General features: G+C 40.5%; 1 protein-coding gene across 2 annotated transcripts in view; it reads right to left on the bottom strand.

Moving 5' to 3' along the window:
• NPAS3 (neuronal PAS domain protein 3) overlaps positions 1–24,447 on the bottom strand; it is a 954,232-nt gene that overhangs the window by 481,205 nt on the left and 448,580 nt on the right. The window contains exon 4 of one of the 2 annotated variants that reach the window (XM_040256781.1): positions 7,805–7,881. In XM_040256781.1, coding sequence (XP_040112715.1) covers positions 7,805–7,881 — 77 coding nt within the window. Of the gene's footprint in view, positions 1–7,804; positions 7,888–24,447 lie in introns of both variants that reach the window. The other variant, XM_040256782.1, reaches the window with a different exon arrangement.

The following is a 24,447-nucleotide window of genomic DNA, read 5'->3' on the forward strand; positions in this document are numbered from 1 at the left end:
GAGATAGTGAAGGACAGGGAAGCCTGGTGTTCTGCAGTTCATGGGGTTGCAAAAGTTAGAAATGACTTAGTGACTGAACAACAATAAGATGCACACGGCAAACACATATACTGCAGTACGTAGAATAGGTGGACCAAAAATTAAGAAGTCCTTAGCACGTTTTTCCACAAAACACCACTGGGGCTAGTATGGGGAACAGCAAGGCTTGGTACCTGATGGAGGAAATTCCGAGGTATTACCTGAGCCCCAGTTCTCGTGCTCAGAACTGATCTGTATTTTACCTTCCAATTTCCATCAGTTCCCTAATTCTGTTCACTACAAATATAAAGTCTTGCCTTTTATAACCTGCCTTTTAAATTGTCCTCATCATTTCTTGGGAAGTATTTATAATCTAGTCCTAACATCCTGGGTTCAAATTCAACTCTCACTTAACTAGCTATGAGAGTTTAGTCATGTAATTGTTATGTGAGTTTTCTAAGAAATCTTAGTTTACTCAATTTTAAGATATGCACAGAGTACCTGAATCACAGATACACATTGTATTAACTGATGATATAAGAGTAGTTAGCCTAATACATAGAACTTAATACATACCAAAAATTCAATAAATTTAAGTTAAAATCAACCTGGCTTAGGCCTTTCCTCATTAAAACACACTTTACTTGGTATTTGAATTAGAAATGCAAACTTTTAATCAAAATACTCAATGGAAAAAAAAAGGTTAAATAAATTATGATACATCCATAGTATAGAATGACATATAGCCATTAAAAATAATGGAAGCCTATCCTTTCCTAATGCAGACATGACCACTTGATATTGATTTTTTTTTAAGTTGATTGCTAAAGAGCATATCATTGACCAATGCTTGACCCCATGAATCTCAGATTTATAAACATACTCTTAACAACATTAATACAAAATTTTCCTGTAACACTATCTTCTCATCTCCAAACTGGACTTTACCACAAACATCAAAAGACTTCTACCTTCTATCACTTTTTAGGTTTGTTTTCTGAACCTAAAATTTTACTGCAATGCTTTAACTGATGAAACCTATGACATCTCTTCAATATTTGTCCTCCTGAAGGATATATATCCTCAGTCACCTTGATACTTCTTCCTTGCATGCTAAGTCACTTCAGTCATGGCTGAATCTTTGTGATCCCATGGACTGTAGCCCACCAGGGTCCTCTGTCCATGGGATTCTCCAGGCAAGAATGCTTGGGTGGGTTGCCATGCCCTCCTCCAGGGCATCTTCTTGACCCAAGGATCAAACCTGTGTCTTCTGCATTGGCAGGCAGGTTCTTTACTCTTATCTTTGTCTACTCCTTTCTACAAATAGCTGTGAAAAGAAGAGAAGTGAAAAGCAAAGGAGAAAAGGAAAGATATATCCATTTGAATGCAGAGTTCCAAAGAATAGCAAGGAGAGATAAGAAAGCCTTCCTCAGCAATCAATGCAAAGAATTAGAGATACCAAGGGAACATTTCATGCAAAGATGGGCTCAATAAAGGACAGAAATGATATGGACCTAACAGAAGCAGAAGATATTAAGCAGAGATGGCAAGAATACACAGAAGAACTGTACAAAAAAGATCTTCACAACCAAGATAATCACGATGGTGTGATCACTCACCTAGAGCCAGACATCCTGGAAAGTGAAGTCAAGTGGGCCTTAGGAAGCATCACTACAAACAAAGCTAGGGGAGGTGATGGAATTCCAGTTGAGCTATTTCAAATCCTAAAACATGATGCTGTGAAAGTGCTGCACTCAATATGTCAGCAAATTTGAAAAACTCAGCAGTGGCCACAGGACTGGAAAAGGTCAGTTTTCATTCCAATCCCTAAAAAAGGCAATGCCAAAGAATGCTCAAACTACCACACAATTGCACTCATCTCAGTTAAGTTCAGTTCAGTCACCCACTCAGTTGTGTCCGACTCTTTGCGACCCCATGAATCGCAGCATGCCAGGCCTCCCTGTCCATCACCAACTCCCGGAGTTTACCCAGACTCATGTGCATCAAGTCGATGATGCCATCCAGCCATCTTATCCTGTTGTCTCCTTCTCCTCCTGCCCCCAATCCCTCCCAGCATCAGGATCTTTTCCAATGAGTCAACTCTTCACATGAGGTGGCCAAAGTATTGGAGTTTAGGCCTCAGCATCAGTCCTTCCAATGAACACCAGGACTGGTCTCCTTTAGGATAGACTGGTTGGATCTCCTTGCAGTCCAAAGGACTTGCAATAATCTTCTCCAGCACTACAGTTCAAAAGTATCAATTCTTTGGCACTCAGCCTTCTTCACAGTCCAACTCTCATAACCATACATGACCACTGGAAAAACCATAGTCTTGACTAGATGGACCTTTGTTGGCAAAGTAATATCTCTGCTTTTTAATATGCTATCTAGGTTGGTCATAACTTTCCTTCCAAGGAGTAGGCGTCTTTTAATTTCATGGCTGCAGTCACCATCTCCAGTGATTTTGGAGCCTTATCTCACACACTAGTAAAGTCATGCTCAAAATTCTCCAAGCCAGACTTCAGCAATATGTGAAACGTGAACTTCCAGATGTTCAAGCTGGTTTTAGAAAAGGCAGAGGAACCAGAGATCAAATTGCCAACATCTGCTAGATCATTGAAAAAGCAAGAGAGTTCCAGAAAAATATCTATTTCTGCTTTATTGACTATGCCAAGGCCTTTGACTGTGTGGATCACAATAAACTGTGGAAAATTCTGAAAGAGATGGAATACCAGACTACCTGACCTGCCTCTTGAGAAACCTGTATGCAGGTCAGGAAGCAACAGTTAGAATGGGACATGGAACAACAGACTGGTTCCAAATAGGAGAAGGAGTACTTCAAGGCTGTGTACTGTCACCCTGCTTGTTTAACTTCTATGCAGAGTACATCATGAGAAACACTGGGCTGGAAGAAACACAAGCTGGAATCAAGATTGCCGGGAGAAATATCAATCACCTCAGATATGCAGATGACACCACCCTTATGGCAGAAAGTAAACAAGAACTAAAAAGCCTCCTGATGAAAGAGAAAGAGAAGAGTGAAAAAGTTGGCTTAATGCTCAACATTCAGAAAACGAAGATCATGGCATCCGGTCCCATCACTTCATGGCAAATCGATGGGTAAACAGTGGAAACAGTGGCAGACTTTATTTTGGGGGGCTCCAAAATCACTGCAGATGGTGACTGCAGCCATGAAATTAAAAGACAATTTCTCCTTGGAAGGGAAGTTATGACCAACCTAGACAGGATATTAAAAGGCAGAGACATTACTTTGTCAACAAAGGTTTGTCTAGTCAAGGCTATGGTTTTTCTAGTAGTCATGTATGGATGTGAGAGTTGGATGATAAAGAAAGCTGAGTGCTGAAGAATTGATGCTTTTGAACTGTGGTATTGGAGAAGACTCTTGCAGATTTCAAGGAGATCCAACCAGTCTGTCCTAAAGCAGATCAGTCCTGGGTGTTCATTGGAAGGACTGATGTTGAAGCTGAAACTCCAATACTTTGGCCACCTGATATGAAGAGCTGACTCACTGGAAAAGACCCTGATGCTGGGAAAGATTGAGGGCAGGAGGAGAAGGGGACAGCAGAGGATGAGATGGCTGGATGGCATCATCAACTCAATGGACATGAGCTTGGGTAAAATCCGGGAGTTGGTGATGGACAGGGAGGCCTGGCGTGCTGCGGTTCATGGGGTTGCAAAGAGTTGGACACGACTGAGTGACTGAACTGAACTCCTTTCTCATTTTCTATTTGCATTTTAAAGGAATGGCATGTATGGGGTTGCCTCTCCTCAGCCCTTTTCTTTCCTTGTTCCATATGATCTCCATTTGTCTGCAACTTGCTGCTTGATCTGAACTACCATTCATCTACACAAATCAACAGTGCCCAACCTTGTTTACCCTTTGCCTTGATCTTTCTCTAGAAGATCAGATTCAGGTTTCCAACTGCTTACCTCTTACAGATTTGGTTAGTAACGAGATATCACTTTCAGCCTCTCTTAGGCAAGAGTATCACTGGAACCTTTTATCAGGCTAGAAGATCTGGGATCACTGATAACTCCTACCATTCCCTAGCTTTTCATCTCTAATTCATACCATGTGCCATACCTGTGTCTCTATTCATAGAGGTTCTATCTCGGATAAGATCTTCATTTGGATATTAGACTGTTATAATAGTTTCCTAAATTGTCTCTTTATAATAGCCTCTCATAACACAGAGGATTCCTATATTGTATTTTAATAGTAACACCAGAAACAAACCAAAGGTTTATCTTGTCACTCTCTTGTATGAAAGCCTTCTCCACAGGCTTATTGCTGATTACACCATCCTGGCATGGCTTACTGGGCTTGTGCAATATGGCTGGTAAGTTCTCCATCTTTATCTCGTATGTGGTCCTCTGCGTATGTGAAATAGCCATCAAATTGAACATCTTAACAGTCCCCAAACATGATCTATTACGAGCTGCCTCCACGCTTTGTGTTCTACATTTCTTTGCCTGCAATGTTCTTTGGTTGTCTTTGGCTAGTAAACTATTCATCCATCAACAACTTTGAGTGTTCTTCTCTGATGCTTTGTGGCAAATTCAGAGCCTCACTCTTTCACAGGCCCCTAGTAAAATACTTGACTGGTGTGATGCTTCTCACTGTATGGAATCTCCTGGTTCTTTAACCAAATGATTGCAAGCTAGTTAAGGAGAGCAGCCATGTGCCTACTGTAGCAAATTATGTCGTTACTAAGTATTTACTCTTTTTCTTTTTTTGGTAATGATGGTAAACTATGGTGTTAGAGACTATGCCAACCTTGCTGTTCACCCCCTCCCCCGCCCCGATATTTACAAACAAAAGAAGGGTAGGGGAGAAAGAAGAAAGAATTTACCCCAGGCCCCATGAATCAACCAGATTCAACTATGGAACCTCCTGAAGGAAAAATAAGGAAACCATGTTACCCAAACAGACTACTGAGAAACCTTGAGTGCGGTATACAGATCTATGGGTTCAAGAATTATCCTGCTGGGAGAGAAGACAACTAACCAGATAGCCTAGAGGAAGCTCTTTTTGTTACTACTACTTCCCTATCCATTCCTATCTGCAATTTTAACAAATCATTTTGAGAAGCATACAGATTTCTTCCCCTCCATAACCTTTGGTTTTAGAATCTAATGATAGGAGTTTATAGTTTCTATGACAATTTCAAGACTGTCTAGTGCAACCACTTGGATGCCTGACTTTCTTGAAAGCATCTTTACAAAGCCATCTATACTTCGAAGGCTAAAGGTTTAGAGTGTGTTGGAAATGCAGACAGCTTTATTTATAAGCTTTGTTATATGGAGGCAATTTCTTTTTCTATTCAACTTTCACCCCTTTCTCTTTTTTCTAAACTCTGAAGACACACAGAATGTATCTAATCCTCCTTTCTTTTTCTTCTTTTGGAATGAGGGCTTCAAATAGATGAGAGGATATTAATGTCCCTTTTATGCCATGTATTTCCCACACTTAACTTCACCACGCCCTTTGCCACATCTTATGTGACACGATTTCCAGTTCATGCCCTTATCTAGTTATTCCACTCCAAATGACATCCAGCTGTCTATGTCCCCTTCAAGGGTGCTGTTTAAGTCAGGTGTGACCAAACCAAAGAACAGGAGAGTTCAGCAGTCTCATGTAGATCCTCCACTCTCTTACTGGAGTCCAATGTTGAACTGCCACTGGGGACAGTCACTCTTTATTTCTACACTGCTCTCACTGAGCTTACATTTACACTCTTAAGTTTTTTGTTTTAAATTAGATTTAAATTCTTGCAGCTCCTAAGTCTCCCTCCCTACAAAACACTGAACGCAAGATTTCCGGAGAGAATTTAGAGGATAATAGGATACCACTGGAATCATTTCTCTCACTGACAAAATCTTACGCACCGATGGCTTCAGAATATAAAGAGGAGTTATCCTGGATCACATCAGAATCTAACAATGTACAGTTGGCCCTCTGTATCCACAGATTCAACCAACCACAGATCAAAAATATTTGGAAAAAATCCAGAAAGTTCCACAAAGAAAAACATACACTTGCCACATGCCACCAATAATTTACATAGCATTTGCACTGTATTAGGTACTGTAAATAATTTAGAGACGATTTCAAGTATAGAAGAGGACAAGCATAGGTTATATACAAATACCATGTCATTTTATATTAGAAATTTGAGCAACCACAGATTTTTCTGTCCACAGGGGTCCTCGAACCAACTCCCCTCACATACAGAGAAACAGTGGTGTATATGGTATTCCTCATAAAAAACTTATAACGGAGTTTCTGAACAAAAATGTACAGTGAAGAGGGAAATAAAAATGCAAAGATCTAGAAAGAAATATCCTTCCTGTATCCCTGAAACTTATCTACTACAAAGGTAATTCAAAACTTTATGTGCACACAATAGGATAGCATTTCCTAAGGTGTAGTTCAAGAAACATAGTTCTATGGGATGTACATATATTAGTGGAGAAATGAGAAAGATCAAAATAAATAAAAATAAATAAGGACCTTTCAGGCCTTAAATTTACAAAGGTGAATAGTGACATCTCAGACCTAATAAAGCATCAAAATGATCTCAAATAGTTGTTAAAAGTAACAAATTCCTGGATTTTACCCTGAAGACCCTGATTTACTAGGTCCAGGAGAGACCCAGGAATTTGTCATTTGAACAACTGTCTTGATGACACTGAAGCTGTCAGCCAAGGAACCGTTTCGGAGAGTCACTGGGGTTTGACCATGGACAATCTGATGAAAGCAGTTTTTTTAGGGTATATATTTTCAGAAATTATATGCTAGATTCAGCACCACTTTGGCTATCTAGAAAATGAAAGCACCATAGAGACCTTTTTTTTTAAAAAATTACTTTGAATGGACAGGAGTTTATAGTTTAGCTTTGTTTTCATCCCAGATCTTATCTAAGGAAAGCAACCATCTTTTTCCAATAAGATGCCCAAACACCCCAAATATGTCTGTTTCTTCAATGCCAGGTTAAAAATGAATCTTACATGTACAAAAAAATAATAAAAGCTTTGGCCATGGCAACATTTATCCTGGAAACAGAAGCAATGTAGAATGATGAGTCAAGTTAGTGATTTGCAAAATCTTAACAGAAAAAGTTCTGAATAAGTGAGGTGCTAAGTTTGGGATAAATTTTTTCCAAGACTAAATAACTCCAGGTCCACGCCTAGTCACCCTCATATTTTTCATGAAAGTCACTGGAAAGATCAAATTATTAATATCCTTCTCCTCTTACTTAAAAACATACTTTAACATCTCATCCTGACAAAGCTGGTACTTTGGGAAAGCTAACATTAGGGTGGGAAGCACTTATGAATACAAACTTAAGCAAAGAACAACTGAAGTTTGGCAACACATAAAAATGTCACATACTTTCACAACAAAACTTTGCTCTTCCAAAAACAAAATATAGCTCCAAAGACACACACATATGTTCACTTACAAATGCAGCACACACAATCATTCTGGGAACAGCCAGCTACTATACATTGTGCATCAACTCAATAGTGCCGTTCATCTCAATTATTATAGCACAAATAATACTTGCCCTCCCTTTCTCATTAATATTCTCTCAAGGGATGGCTTTCTAGAAAGAAAAAAAATAAATTCATAAAAATTTCATAATTCCAAGCTACAACAGCAAGTCATACACATAGTTGCAATAAAAGGCTTTTTCATAAAAAGACTAAACGTGGATTTTTCTTAGCAAAATGTAAGCAAGCTTTTTTCATTTAAAGGTACCTGTAAAATGTGACTTCCCAAATGTGCTTCAAATACTTCAATGGCCAGTGCACTGGGGCTTCTCCTTCGTTGTGCACCTATAACTTAAAGAAAAAAAAAGAAAAGAAAAGAAAGAAAGAAAGAAATTAAGTTGGGGCTCCAATTCACACCTTCAGCTTCATTTCTCTTTAACTGTATCACTAGATAGCTACTATAGCTCTAAAATCTAAGAGAATCACAAGCCAGTTTTAACTCTGGTTCTCAGTTGCCTGAGCAAATCAGAGCTGAGGCTGAATTTTCATCGCAGAATATCAACTTCTACAAACATTAAAATCAGATTTAATGTTTTTCTTTTTGGACTATTTTCCGTATACTGGAGCAAAAAACATAGGAATGTTCACATTAAAAGAAAATAGTAAGCTGCTTTTCTTAAAATTTAGGTATTGTTATTTTTAAAGCAAATACATATTTCCTTTCCTTCCCAGAGAAACCTGAACATTTAATGTCCTCTAGGCCAGGAAAAAAGCAAACAGGATTTTTTAAAAAGTTCTAATGCAATATCTTTATCATAATTTAATAAGTACAACATGTTGGCTAGGAGATTCTCATTAGTGACTGTTTGCACTAGTGTTAAGTATCTCAGGATGGCTGGATTTCATATTTACTGAACATTCATGTGTAACTATTCCTCTAGGACCCGCAGGAAGCCCAGGTGGAAGCTTGTTTAGCCTGTGCCTCTCAGCTCAGTGACTGGTTCCTTATCTGAATACTTCTGTTCTTCTGCTAAGGTATAGTTAGTCTTTCTGTTCCTGGCATGTGTTGTCTGCAGGCACATATACCCAGACAGCCTCCCGATCCTTAACAGAAGGGCTTACTGCATGATATTTACGGGATCCAGAATTGTGGGTCATTGCTTCAAAATTTCTTTCTTTTTTATGCATGGGGTCATGATTTGCTTTGAAATCTGTTCTAGCTATTTTTCCAGTTTTAAAGAGTCCTCAAACATAAAAATCTACTTTGCTTTCCAGCAATTTATGAAAGAAAATATTCAGAATTTTTCCATATTTCAAATAAATACATCCCTCACCTCTTCCTGCTTTTCTTAAAAATTGTATGACAAACCTCAATTCCCTCAAATCTAGACACTATGAATTGAAAATAAAATTAAACCCCCTACTTTCTTTCTTCTCTAAACGCTTTCAGCTAGTTGACAAGACAATACCAGCAAAATGCTGCTGGGATAATTCTGTTATGTCTCAGTTATTACTAAGTCAGTTAGTTAGATCCATACCTTAGTAGGGATTATAATATAAGTGTACTTAGGATTACTGTGCTGTGCAAAAGTAGGCAGTTCCCCCCCTGCAATTGTGAGCTAATGTCTGCCATGTCTGAAAGGCACTTTGAAACTAGTATGAGTGGTAAGTATCACTATTACTTGCAAGAGGAAATAAAAAGGGCATTTTTTTTCCAATAGGAAAATTTATAAAATATAATTGAAGAGTGATTATTATCAAGGAATATTCCAGTTGGAAGGGACTTTAGAGATCACTATTCTAACTTCTTCATTTGCTTCAGAAGCAAAACATACCTTAAAATATAAAAAATCAATTTTCTACCCTAAGATTAATCATTACTATAAGTATAGACATAAGATTTTTAAAATTTTAATATTAAGATGTACTTAAGACAGTATTACTGGGTGTGTGTGCATTTCTGATTAATTTCCTATTCTAACATGCACATTACTCCCTTCAAAACTCCTTTGGCATTTTTGATAATGCAGCTGTCTTGCTGAATACTGTTTTCAGTTTCTAGAGTGTTAATTGCACATTATGGTAGCTTGGTGTGAATGATCCCACATGAATAAAATCTGCAGTTCTCTCTCTTTTTTTTTAAAGATTGTTGGGGGGAGGGGAGCTTTGGAGAGGCAGAAGGGGGTGTTGAAAAACTTCAAAAGTGTCCACTCTGTTATTGAGGCAGTAATTAGGATTCAGAAAGCTCTTTATTAATAGTTTAAAATTTGGGGGCATTTCAGGACTTCCAATAATGAGGTTTAAAATAAACCCCTGTAACTCACAGAAAAAATGGACTGATCTCAGAGAACATATGCTATTCTCCAAAGAACTGGATTAAGAGGGGGGCAGCAGAGTAACAGCCACCAATCTATTGAGGACCTTGAAACATCACAGGAAATGAAAGGAACTTGTTCATTCACCAGAAGGTCCAAGGAGTATGCTCCAATAACAACTACCTTCCTGAAGCATGAACTATACTGCAGAACTATACCGGGTTCCTGCAGAGATAATTTAAGCCTGGCCAATGATGGCCATTCTTTTCTTGCCTTTCCTCAACTTAGGGCTCAGCTGTTCTTTAGGTAAGTGGTGCAAATGCATACATAATTAGGAATTTTATTTTAAAAGCTTATTAGTCAGTCTGGGGATCCCACATGCCTCCATCAGGTCTTCTGTCCACTAGTCCTACACCTGCATGGTTAGTTTCCGTTGTTCTTCAGATCCTCTACAGAAACCCGAGTGTGCATTCTAGTACATGCTAGCATAACACACAAGAATCTTGTAAGTGGTTTCATGCTTTTCCCTTCAATGGCATTTTTATTACACTAGAACTTCTCTTGATTTATATGTTTTGCACTTATGCAGGTGATGTGGGGCTGTAATGACAGTTCCTAATTTTACAACCAACATAAATATGTTAAACAGGAACCCATTATGCCCCAGGTAGAAGCCCAGCTCTGACTTGAAGCATTATTGATAACTGAATAGATGTTAAATGTGTACTTTTATCTTGTATTTTTCATCCCACCACATTTGGGATTTTGAGTACTGAGATAATAATCTGATAACTCAGGAACAATACAAACACAGTTATTTTGTTCCTCTATGTTAATCTCATTGTGTTTATGTAGTATCATTTATGCCTAAAGAAAAACTAAAGAGGCACTTCCTCAATGAGGGTCATCATTCTCAGAAAAGTAATACACTGTTTATGAAGTTTTCTCAGACTGCTGTGTTTTGGAAGTTGACAGTTTTTAAAACTATTTGGTAGCCCCCCCACACTGCATTCTTGGTATTGCTATACAGGTTAATGTTTAATCTGCAGACACTTCAGTCATTTGTCTGTTCAATTAAAAGACAATGCTTTGAAATGTAAAGAATCCTAAATCAACCAAAAAATGCACAGCACATTGCTAAATAAATGGAACCTGTAATCCTATATCTGTGAGGACTATATCTCAGTCACTGACAGTGATGAGAATTGTATAATTTGAACAGGTTATATAAACTGGTAAAAAAAAAAAAAGCTACAGTAATTCAAATTCAATTCAGAAATTACTGAGTACCTATGTGATGCTGAAACTTGCTAGCCACTGTAGGGTAACTAGTGCTATAAAACCTCATAAACATTCCATCAGAAAATTTTAAGCAATTCAAAACAAACCTAGGCCCAGCATAACATGATCAAGAGAACAACACGATCTCATGTTTCTCAAGGGTTACAGATAAAACACTTAGAGTTTTAAGAGACTTTAAATGGAAGCAATGTATAGGGAGAAAGATTTTTTAAAATTGACTGAAGAAATTCTGATTGTCTCAGAAATATAAAATGATATGATGAATCATTAGGATTGCACATTTGGCCTTTCTCTCATTAAAAAATGGAAGGAAAAAAAAAAAAGAAAGACAGAAGAAAACCCCAATCTGAAGCATGTATCTGAAAAATTCGTTTTGTCCCTCAACGGTGTCAGCAAAAAATAACCTAGACTCTTCCACATAACCTTGTGAGGTAGTCTTTGAGAATTAATTAAGTGCAATAAAAGACAATCCCTCTTTGGGGAAATACACCACACACTCCCAGTCATATTCCTAACCAGTGCCCGTCACCTTCAGGGATGCACAGACGCCAGGAAGGCTGAGGATTATCGCTCAGTGGGAGTTTGACCTATTCAGACAAAAGGTCAGCTTGCCATTGAAGAACCCATTAGAAAACAGAAGCAGGCCAGCTCAGTGGACACACGTAATGAACGGTGGAAAAGTCATGAGCCTTTCTTGCCTTGCGTCCCGGGTTGCCCTTTTCCCCCTAACCCTCCCCGCACCCCCTTCCAGAGCCGCCGGAGCTGCCCCAGCCCCTCCCTGCACAGTTCACACTGGGAAGGGAAACCACAGGCAGCGAGAGAGAAGGGCCGCATTATTTCAGGGATCTCTTGAAAAAGACACTCAAAAGTGAAGAAGAGGATGGCACTGGGAGGCAGGGTTGCCAAGAAATTGTTTGATTTGGGAAACGTTGTTATTAGCAGATAGGGAATACCATTTTGGGGCTATTTTCTCATCCAACTCTCCCTCCACGGGGAGCTGAGCGGCAGGATGGGTGAATGTAGCCTTAACGTTTTGCAGGTGGTATTTCAAGAGTGGAGTCATCCTCCAGGGAAGTTTGGTGGGTACCCTCGGAATCTGCTGTGTAAGGGACAAGACTCTGTTCCTACACTGAGCTTCGGGGAAGAGAGGACTAAAGGAAATTTCGGACATCACTCCCTGGGCTTTAGCACTTGGGCTAAGCAAAGTCGGAGTCTGGGAAAGAAAAGAACACAGAATGCTTAATGAGTCTTCCCATGACTACCAAAGAGAAGAAAAGGGATTTCCCTTGAGGAATGTCAATTAGCCTCCCTCACTGTAGGGCAGATGAAGCCAGGGAGGGTTTTCTCAGACGTCTCAGAAGTTTATGAAGTATACAGTTGTGTATATGTGTATGTGTGTCTCCCTATAAAAATAAACATTGATATGCTTTTATTGACTATGGGACCAAGTCTTCATTCTGACACTTATTCTTACCAATCCATCTACTGCCCAAATGCACAGTTTGTACCCTTTCAACACTAAATTCCTCACTGTTCGTGCATGCCCTAAACACTGGTGGAATTTCAGGTTGGGATGGGGAAGATGCCCTGGAATAACCAGTGGTAGGTACCTGATTAACCCAAACAGCAGCACTAAAATCGAAACTGTTGCCAAAAGCCGGATGTGTGGAGTTTCCACACACTACATGAAGCAAATGTCTGAAAGCAAAGAACAACAACACTTTTTCAATGTATTTTCATCAAGATAAGTTTTTTGCCCCTTAAAATACAGGATAACTGAGAACCAGCAAAAAGAAACAGGGACAAGTATTGTTGATCTGGCATTTGAATGGTAGGTTAACATTAAATAATAAGAAAAAAAACCCCTCCCATATTCAAAAACAGTGTAGTATGGGTTTATTTTTAAATTCATATCCAGAATGTTCTAAAAATACATTTTTATAATTCATATCTCAAGCATATGAACACATTATATTACCAGTTTAGACAAAAGAGGTATTTAATCTATTAAAATAACTGAAACTCTAAGAAGTCTTACGCTGATTCAAAAATTCTTTGATGCAACACATTTAAATTTCTCCCACAATTTAAAGATGCATTGAATATATTCAGGAAAAGTGTTAAGGGCGATAAGACTGTGAGAGTATTAATATTTACAAATGAATGGCTGGATTTAAGAAGAAGGAATCATGTCTCCTTTTATCAAAAAAAGCCTATCTGTATGGCTACAACTAGTACAAACTAAGGGGAACTACACAAAACAATGATCTGTTTAAACACGGATGTGTTTATCAGGCACTTCCTCTCTTCTGAAGAACTTATACAGTATTCACATATTTTTGAACACTTTCTTTAGGAAACTTTTCTTCATCAAAATGGTAAACTGCCTAAAAGTGAAACGGCACCCAAGTATTACTTTTGTAAGTCTTAAAAATGTTTCTTGTATGAATTACAAAGACTTCTTTCCAGTATGAGGTTTTCATTTTAAAGAGTCATTTTGCCCACTTGCCTTGCTTTTCCTTTGAAGGAAATGAGAGTTATCAAAGCAGGTGCTTTTTCATCTATAGGCAGGGAAAGAGGAAAATATCAGTTTTCTGACAATCTGGAAGTTACTACAGGACCTATTATAGGTGCCTTACATGGCTTATATAGAAGTTGATCAACACACTTCTTGAGAGGACCCAAACTTCTGCTTGACAAGGACATTCTTAAGGCAATGGGGTAAGCTGCTGTTTGGAGCGATAGCACTAGAGGTGATGATGAAGTGCTGACAGTCAACATCTTTGAGGTCAGAAACCTCAGGAAAATACAGGCATCAGCCACAGCCTAGGCTGAAGGTTGGTGAGTGGGGTTCCTCAGGGGAATCCTCAAGAGATGCATGGAGGTATAAGGGCAGGATTGAAGGAATAGATGAGGGTATGTTTATGTCTTGATTCTGCAAAGTAATTGTTGTAAATTCAAACAGGACTCTCTAACAATGGTAGGCAACAATCATTTCAATTTAACCTTCTTAATCATTCTCATAACAATGTATATAAAAAACAGTCACTTTTACAGGACTTGAAATCCAACCACAACTCCAAATCTTTTCTGAATGTATTTTTTGACTTTAACAAAGTGATGCTGCAAGGGCTTGCTTTGTATGCAGAGCTTAAACAACTATTTAATTCTCTTTATACAGTGAAGAAAATGAGAATTTCCTCTTTGTATTTACAAAATTAAAAAAAAATAGATTATGACTAATTCTTGTCTTTGGATTTCCAGCAGAGCTATAGAGTATCATCAATTGCACTCCCTCTCAATTTGGAAAAGTTTGAAGGGTGAGGCAGTTACAAAGTGACTTGAGAACAGAAAGAACAGAAACTATAGAACAGGAGAACATCTGAGTGGCAGAGGGTCTTGATTTTTATCTAAAGTGAGCTCAGCAAAAGTTATCAACTAATTCATTCTGGCTTCAGGGCTACAGCAGCAAACACTTACTGAGCCTCACCAGGAGGCAGGCACGTTGCTGGGCCCTGAGAACACAGAGATGACAGACAGAGAGTCCACTGAGTGAGGCAGTCTTGTGTGACAGAAGGGCCCAGCGGGCCACAGGGAGTGTGGTATTGCAGACACCAGCCCAGGCTCCAAGCTGGAACACGTGCCTGCGGTGGGCAGGTGCTCTGCCCGAACACCATCTGAAGCTCTGCTTCTGAGCTGCTTCTTTTCTTGTTGTTACTGTTGTTCTTGTTTCTCTTCTTCCTATGAACCTTCTTCTACCAATCACCTACTCCATTAAGTCGTGAAGGACCGAGTACTCGCCGACCACAGCTTTCAAAAGGAAAATTAGAGAGGAAACTTCTAATTTGGGATCTGAAAGCAGCATAAACTACATTAAGTTGGATACTTGTCCTTTAATTGGTAGAAATGACCTCCCCCAATAATATGTGAAAACTGTTTTCGAGAAGTTGAAATTTTTAATGGGGGTTAGGTTTGGTATGCTCCCTCAACAGAGGCTGACACAAAAAAAGGATTATTATACTTTCATTTTGCAAAATGTCTTAAAAGCCTTTCAGTTGAGTGCCATTGTAAGACTGTCACCCATTCTGACCTCAGTGACACACACACTGTTAGTGGCATGACTTTGCCCAGTAGGAAGGAACTAGAGATTATCATTGAATTGGTATGGTGTCAGTCAGCATGTGTGCATGCAAGGTTGCTTCTGTCATGTCTGACTGTTTGCAACCCCATGGATTATAGCCCGTCAGGCTCCTCTGTCCATGGAATTCTCCAGGCAAGAATAGTGAAGTGGGTTGCCATTTCCTCTTTCAGGGGATCTTCCCGACCCAGGGATTGAAACCACATCTCTGACGTCTCCTGCATTGGCAGATGGGTTCTTTACCACTATCCCCACCTACACTTTGTGGTAAAAGGAAAACGTTCACATCTGTTATCTTGATTTTCTTCCCCCAAGTCTGATCCCAAAGCTTCATGTTATGACAACTGTAACGTCTGCTACAAATGCTGAGGAAGTCAAGCACAATCTTATTACTTCCATTCTAATGCTCCATCCATCCTTCGGGCTTTCCAAGGCCACTAATACGGCAGGGGGCCTAGGAAAAACTGGCTCTGTAGGAAGCAGCTTGTGTCTCTGAGGGAGAAAGAAGGCAATGTCTCTGGCCCTTTCCCCCTCTCTCTCCTGTTCATCCACTCATATATTCATATTCACATTCTCTCACGTGCTAGCTCACTCTTGGACCCCATCAATGCTTAGTGGTGTGTTTAGAGACTTTCTGACAAAGAACAGTAAAAAATAAACAGTTCCATGAAATAGTGGGCTGTTGACACAAAGGACATAATGCTACAATTATAACAGCACCTGCTACTGAAAAAGTCACTGACTGATTTCCAGAGCTCAACCATTTCAGACCATGGTAATACATTTATTTATGAAAAATTTAGTGAACACTTAAAACATGGAAGATATTAACCTCATAGACCTAGGAGCTAGTGATATAAGCCAGGTTCCCACTTCCATTTCTGAATGCTTTCTTAATATGTCAGCAGAAGAAAGCTAAAAGCCTGCATGTGAAATCTGTGTTGAGTCTCTACTTTTAGCTGGGTACCATGTCAGTGGATATAAAAATGCAAGCACCATCCTGACCCTCCAGGTGACCAGAGTCTAGTGTGAAGACATATACATAAGCAAATAAATAAAATCCAACGAATGTGTGACTCTCAACTCTCAACTCTGGATGGGGCGGGGAGAGCGGCGGCTTCAGTATAGGGGCATGCCGGAACTGTGTGTGGAGAGTGAGCCACACGGACAGTGAACCGTAGCACTCAAGACCCTGGATCCACTGGCTGGACGTGGAGGCCAGAACAACTTCACCTTCGCCTGGCTACACGTGCAAGGTCCCAGGCTCGCCACCCGGCCAGCTCCAGCCAGCTTTTTCTCAAGCTGCCATCCCAATGGACTGTCACACTCCTAAAGACACTTGCAAGTCTGGATGCCACACTTTTACCACAACTTCCTGGGGCTCAACATTATAGCTTAACAGTCACACAGCTATGTCCAGGAGGATCAAGGTTCACTCAGCTCTGTCTGAAAACCCACACTTTGCCATTCGACCACTTGCCCTGCCTGTGTCAAAGTTCCTGAAGTGCACGCCAACACCACAGCAGTCAACCGGGTACTGTGGGAGGCAATCGGTTACCAAATGGACTGTCCCATCACCTCAGAGCTCTGAAGGGGATCTTCCTGCCACAGGTCTCTTACTGAGGCCATCCGATTCCTCCCCAAGATGCTCTCTGCCCTCTGCTTGCCTGAGTTCAATGGAAGGACTCACGTTATTGGGAAATAGCTGCACACAGAGGAAAGGATTTGGGTTCTGGAGTCAGGCTGACCGAGTTTGAAATCCTCCATTTATCTCTATTAGCTGGGTGGTCATGGACACATTAGGCTCTGGGGACCTCAGTGTCTATTGTGTCAAGGGGAGATGCTGTGAGGACACGTGACACCCCCCACTCTGCTTTTATTTCCCTCCTAAAACTTGTTGGCATGATGTCTGTCTTCTCCATTAAGGACTTCCCCAGCCGCTCAGTCAGTAAAGAAACTGCCTGCCGTGCAGGAGACCCAGCTTTGATCCTTGGGTTGGGAAGATCCCCTGGGGAATGGGATGGCTACCCACTCCAGTAGTTTTGCCTGGAGAATCCCATGGACAGAGGAGCCTGGTGGGCTACAGTCCATGGAGTCGCAAAGAGTTGGACATGACTGAGCAACTAATACTTTCACTTAACACTTTTTCTTCTCCACTCACATTGTTCCCTTCCTAAGCTGGAGGAATCGTTTTGTGCACTGCTGAAACCCTAACAGTTAGATTAGGGCCCAGAACACAGAAGGTGCGCAATATATATTTGTGAATAAATGAACAGCCTAGAGTTCTAGCCCATGGGAGGTACTCAGCACATGTCAGCTCTTCCTCCTTGTCATGAAAAGTGGAGGCCTAGTCAAAGATGACTTTTCTAAATCACCATCTGTATCCCAATTTTTACAGAAACACTATTTTTCTTAAATATGCCCATTTCTTAGGAATTATTTACCAAACTATTAGAAATATCTGTTCCCCTAAATGCTTTACCTAGTTTCTGTCTTTCCTGCAGCGTGATATAAAATCTACAGTGTCACCACAAACCCTGTGAGCCAAGTGCAATCAGGGCCTCAAACCAGTACAAACATTTCACACATACTTGGGCAAAGAGCCAGCAATTCACTGAGTGTCAGCAACTGCCCACTGAATTTTCTCTTGAAGATTCACTCATGTACTATTCTAGCAGTAATTGGCATTCATTTTAAGATGCTGAACGCTTCCAACATAACTTGATTAGGTAAACGTACAGAGCTACCAATACTGGAAACCAAAATCACCTCTTACAACCCCACCATCTTCTCTGATTACATACAAACAAAAGCCCACACAATTATCAATGGTAACTGAGTGGGAACTAGGTCTTGCTTATGTTAGATCAAAGTTTTCATCACCACTGCCATCTGCCTCGTGGGGACCTACAGAGGCTATGACTTACACAGAGTTAGAAACTATGTAAGAAAAATGAACACTATTTGCATTTAGAGATTAGTAAACAAGCTGACAAGATTGTCAGGCCTAAAATTAAGAACACACACAAGCATATACTTTCACACTCATCAACACCATGAAACATATCAAGGAGGGAAAAAACCTAATTTGAAGACCTATTATTTAGATCCATAACTTAGCTCAAGCCTCTATTTGTCAGAGGTTCTTAACATGTTTCTTTCTTTGAATAACAGACATGTTTAAGCAAACTGTCTTCCTAAGGCAATATTTAAACACAAAGCTTTTGTGTATACAATTATAAAAATTCCAGAGAGCCTCTGACACCCATCCATAGACCTCATGTCAAGAATTCTTGCTTTAGACAAGAGCCAGGCACCCACATACAGCCTGTACCAGCCTGGCACTTAGTGGGACTGAGCAAATGATTCCTTGAATGAGTAAGTAATCAAATGAACACCCAAATGAATGAATGCAAGGAGACTCAGTCAGAGAACACACAACTAAAGCAGACACTTGTATTCTGTGCAGAACTCTGAGTCTGAAAGCAGCAGCCAGTTAGTTGGTTTATTCACAAAAATTGCTTTGTGGAACTATACACTGCTCCTCCCCTTCTAAATGCAGACAGAGGGAGGAAAGGAAAAAGAGATAATGAAGGTTTGCAAATGAAGTGGGTACAACTGTGCAATCAATCAACGTTTTCTGAAAAAGAATTTGCATCACTTGCCAAAAATCTGAACTGAATAACTGAACCAGCATTCTGATGAGAACGGACTTTGCCACTAGCCAGTCATTTTTGTTTGTCTTCCAGCTGTCTTGCTTCTGTTTTCCAGGAAGCCTCTGGTCTCTTCTTAGCAGGTTCAGGCCTGGGAATTTATTTAATCATGTTCAAATGCTTACTCTGTGCTTATTCTTTTTAATAAATCTCTGCTGACTGTTTAAGAGTAAATACTTAGTATTTACTAATACTGTCTAGTATTATGCTAGTTGAAAAGAATACAATTGCTCATCTAAATATCCACTGATGGCCTACTAAGTGCCAGGTCCTCTTTTAGTGCTAAGTCATAGAAGAGGGAACAACGCAGACAAAAAGGCCTTAATGGAGCTGACATCCCAGTGGGGAAGTCAGCAACAGCGACGACAACAGTGCACACACATCTCAACGCAGTCAACAGCATGAAGAAAATGGGGCAGGGGCAAGAAGCAACAGGGCTTTCTGTACAGTAAAGGAAAATCAGGGCAAACACCTCTCCAAGATCTATCTGAAAGGCAAGAGAAAGTGGAAAGGCCCTGAGACGGGAGGAGCTTCTCGGGTTCAGGAAAGGGCAGAGAGCCAACGTCCTCCAGGAACTGAGAGAGTGGGGAAAGGAAAACAGCAAGTGTAGCAAAATAATGGTTTACTTGGAGGTATCAGGAAAGGGGGGCATCTCACTCCAGTGAAAGTCAAAGAGGTAAAAGAGAAGAGAGAGTTTCGGCCAGAAATGAGTAGAAACGCTCCAGGCAAACAAGTCAGGGAGTAGCGGTGGAGGCAGCCAGAGAGCATGCCCAGTGGCACAAGGCCAGCAGGCCAGGTGAGTTCACTACACCTGCAGGGAAGGGAATTTCAGAGCACCTTGGCAGGCTACATCACGAGCACTGCAGAGGAGTTTCTAGTTCACACAGAGTAACTGGGATTCATTTACAGAGTCCTATAGGGGTTGGAGTTGAGCACTAGTATGTGTTATGTCGACATGGCAGAGGGGCAAAGGGAGGAATTGTGTTTGGAGGGAAGATGAATAGACTGGCTATGTCATAGTCAAGGCAAGAGATGGGGTTTCCCAGGTGGTGCTAGTGGTAAAGAACTTGCCTGCCAATGCAGGAGATACAAGAAACGTGGGTTTGATCCCTGGGTTAGGAAGATCTCCTGGAGGAAGGAATGGCAACCCTCTCCAGTATTCCTACCTGGAGAATTCATGGACAGAGGAGCCTGGCGGGCTACAGTCCATGGGGTCACAAGGAGTTGGACATGACCGAGCACACACACACAGCTCGGCGAAGAGATGAAGATGAGTTAACCCTAGTAAATAAGATAGAAAGATTAGAGAGGAGTTTGCTTCTGAAGGTCCTTAGGAGGTAGGATTGAAAGAGCACTGTAACTGACTATTTAGGGGAAAAGAAGAGTCAGGCATGAATTCCAGTTGTTTGGGTTGGCAAACAATATAGATGGTTCACTCATTCCCTGTGCTAGGACATACTAGAACACGAGATCCTGAACTGCAGGTGTCTTTAGGGCAGGCCCATTGAGATGAGGTGTCCAGTAGACTCAAGGCTCTGGGCTCAGGGGTGGCAGAGATGCAGTCTTGGTGGCAAGTCGTACAGATGGGCAGAGAAGCTGGGGTGGGGCAGAATGAGGGAGGGCGGCGGGGTTGGGGAGGGGGAGCGGTGTGGGGAGCACCTGCCTTTATAGAGAGCAAGGGGAGAAGCACAGAGCCTGAGAATGAACACCTAGAGGGGCAGCGGGGAGTTAAAGAGGTGGTGGTGCTCTACAAAGAGCAAGACAAGAACATCTGAAGGAGAGGCTCACCGAGTACATCGGATATCACAAGACAGCACCGAGCTGGGGACGCTGCTGTCAACTGAGGAGCAATGAGAGGTGAGAACCCTGAGTTCTATACTTTAAATTCCTTTGCTAGAAATTTGGAAGTGAAAGGAAGGAGAAAAAGGGAGGAAATCTTGGCAAGGAAGAGAAGTAGGAAATGGCCACGGGAAAGAGATTTTTTTTTAAGTGACTTGAGGATCTTTATACCCTGAGATAAAGAAGCAAGTAACAGCCGTGAGACACAGAAAGATGGAAAATCCTCAAAAGAAGGTACACCACTGTGCAGAGTTTAGGTAAAGCTGAACAATGTGTATATTTTTAATTCAATATTTTATTATAATCTGAATCTACAAAAATGATGTTCCATGGTGTGGAGACCCATTCCAGTCAATAAGGATTTCAACTTTGGAACAAGTTCTCCTGGATGCTGGTCAGACAACATAATGATCTACAACCCAAGCTTAGGAGTGTATTTCTACAGGACAAGGTGCCAAGCACATCTAAGATCAAGCCATCACGTCTTCCATCCATTCTCTCCTCCTGTGAGGAGTCTTCATTCTGCTGGGAGTACAGGCTCATTATTTCAGAGCAGCCTCCCTCCCTCTTAGTTTTCTCCACTGTGTATTTAGGGACATCAAACACTCTTTCCTAAGATCCATGTCTTTCCTGTCAATTTCATGAAAACAGAAAACTCCATATACATGGATTTACAAATATGCTATACAAAGTACAAGACCCCTCTTTTGTATGATGCTGTGTTGAGGTATTCCCCTCATCTCACACTCCAGTATTGTTCCTCACTTCATATCTCAGTAGTAAAGCTCTCTCCTATTCCAATTGGTCCTCAGTCTCTTGTCCTTGTATCTCCTGCCAGTGCAAAAGCTTTGAAATGTCACATATAGAGGAGTTACCTGGAATTGCTTTTGGAGTCCCTGCAACTCTTGTATCACAAAAGCAATAAGTACTTCTCCCTCGCAGCCAAGATCTGTCAAATACCCACAGGCAAGTATTGCAACAGATCACTAATATACTCAGGTGTGAACTAAAGGAATATTAACTAATCAGAGAAAACAAAAATGCCTTTTATTTGTTGGAACAAGCAAGTGAAAAGGGAAAGAAGAACCTCATATTCCTCCTGCTTTATTTAATGAATATTGATTAAGCCAATGAAGAAAGAAGCCAAGAACGGCTGTGTGTAGAACAGAACAAAAAGACCCTGCTTCCCAAGAAATATTTCTTACAGACACAGTGGCTTCAGCTACATCAGTGAGGTGGAATTTTCTACCTGGCAAGAGAGAAAGACATTTTTTTTTCCTCTGGAATTTCAAAAATACTGTTTAAACAAATTGCATCCTCAGCACTCAGAAGAAAATACTAAATGCTCCCCTCGGCTCCCTCAACTTGCTCCTCTTATTAGCCTTCCTCTTCTGTTTCCAGTGAAGGCAGCTCACTTCTGGAATTTGATTGGGACTCCAGGCACCTTTATTTTCTTGGTCCAATTTCACTTATATTTATTTGCAGCACTGCTGCCACCTCCTTTTTTTCCTTCATAATTGGAACCATAGTTGAGAGTGAGAGCAATGAACTCTACATGCTGCCTTCAGAAGTTGATGACTTCAGTTTTTTAGAGAGAACTTCTTTCAGTTAGATCTATGCCGAGGTCTAGCTCTGTCCTTTGTAGTACTCAACATTTTTCCATCTTAGTCTCTGAGTATTCAGGAGTACTTGAAAAAATGGGAGGCAACTATTGCTTAGTATGAAGGGCATAATTCTTGGAGACAGAAACCTTTATTTCTTGTCTCAGCTCTGTCATTTACCAGCTGATGAACAAGAGACGTAGTCTTGGTTTATAGATCTTGGTTTCCTCATCTATAGAGTGGGTTTATAACCCCTTGTCCAAAAAGTTCTGGTAAGGGCTAAATACCAATGTTTGGAATAATTTTCTAGTGCCTACCTGCAAAGAGTAAGGGACACATAAATATTAATGCAATCTGGATTTTTAAATATCTCTCTGTAGCAAAATAGAAATGAGTGCTGACAAAATGGTTTTGATGAGAAAAATTAAAGGAAGTCACTAAGATGATGTTCTATAATTAGGACTTTTCTGATATTTCCTAGGTTGTGTGTGACCTTGAGCCAGTTAAAAAAATCTCAGACAAATACCGTTACTAGGAAGATGAATGGCTATCACCACTCACACCACAGCAGATTGTTTAGGGATTAAATGAGATAACATAGGCAAGCGTGGTGCAGTATTTGATACAAATGAAGTGTCCACTAAATGTTAGTTCCCCTCTCCTTCTTCAAAGATGTGTATTTTAAGAATCATATGCAAATGAAGAAGACAAAACAAAAGGAAAAACCCCTACAGATTTCTTAGAGTCAACCAACATCATGGGCTTGTTCACAAATAGGACTGATATAAACGGTTATTAGAGAGAAAGTATTTTTGGCATTTATGAAGATCCTTAAGACTATAGCTGATCTGTGATTTTATATGGTAAAACATATAACAATCTTTTCTAAGTGTCAAGGGAGAAAGGCAGTGTGGTGTCTTTGCACTGGGTGCGTCCATACACGTGCCTGTGTATAAGCAGGCATGTATGTATTGATATTCATAATTCTATGCTTATATTCCTCACCTGCTAAAAATATATACATGGTAGGTTTTGAATAGTTTGATTAATTTAAGACTACCTAATGCAGAGGTATGGATAGTTAAATGCTGCCCACTCTAACAATGGTAGCTGCAGAAAGGTTATTTCCCAGGAGGGATAAACAGTAGAAGAAACCCACCAGACCCACATCATCCCGTCCCCTCTGTTCTTCGTCCCTGACTGGCCACGTCATGTTTGTGGCTAGACCCATCTGGACAGCAGGTGTGGAGCTGCATGGCTGCATGTATCTGATTATTGAAAAGGGACTGTTTCCAAAGGGCACAATAAACTGCTGCTGACCCTTGGTAATAACACGTGGCGATCGTCCCTGTTTACACAGGTAAGAGCTCAAAATAAAGGACAACCAGTTCTGAATGTTTTAAGACTACATTTTGACCAGCGGCTTTTGACAAAGCCTCCATATATATCAGTCAAATAGTGAACTTGGCGAGCTTGTATAGAGTCTATTAAAGGGGGAATAAGGTTCATGAATTTCAAGCTTGGAGGGCTCTAATTACCTCATGCTCAAACTTTAACTACAAAACTCAGATAAATTGCTGCATTAAACCATAGAAGATCCTCCACCTGATTTGTGCCAGTGCATCTAAAGCTCAGTGAGGCTGATCCCAGAGAGGTTTTTCAAATCAGTCCTAAGGGAATATGTTCCGGACCTGTCTCTAATGAGTATGTACGGATTACTTGGATGTTTTGGTAAAGCTACCTGGTAAATTAGTCAATCTGAAATTTTATTAGCCACAAAGCAGTATAGCAGTCAGTCACATAGCCCAAGAATACTGGGGGAATTAAAGTCATTTTCAGCATCTATTAGCTAGGTACCAGGAATCTGTTTTAGGCCCTGGTTGGTAGTTGTAACATTAAACTAATTGGCTAATAGTTACAGCTGTCTCTTCAGTACTTTTGTTCTTGGAGGTGTGATCCCTTCTCGAACCAATTTATATACACCCAGAGGGGGGTCCTATATT

Source organism: Oryx dammah, unplaced genomic scaffold (genome assembly GCF_014754425.2).
Source record: "Oryx dammah isolate SB20612 unplaced genomic scaffold, SCBI_Odam_1.1 HiC_scaffold_16, whole genome shotgun sequence".
NCBI classification, from domain to species: Eukaryota; Metazoa; Chordata; class Mammalia; order Artiodactyla; family Bovidae; genus Oryx; species Oryx dammah.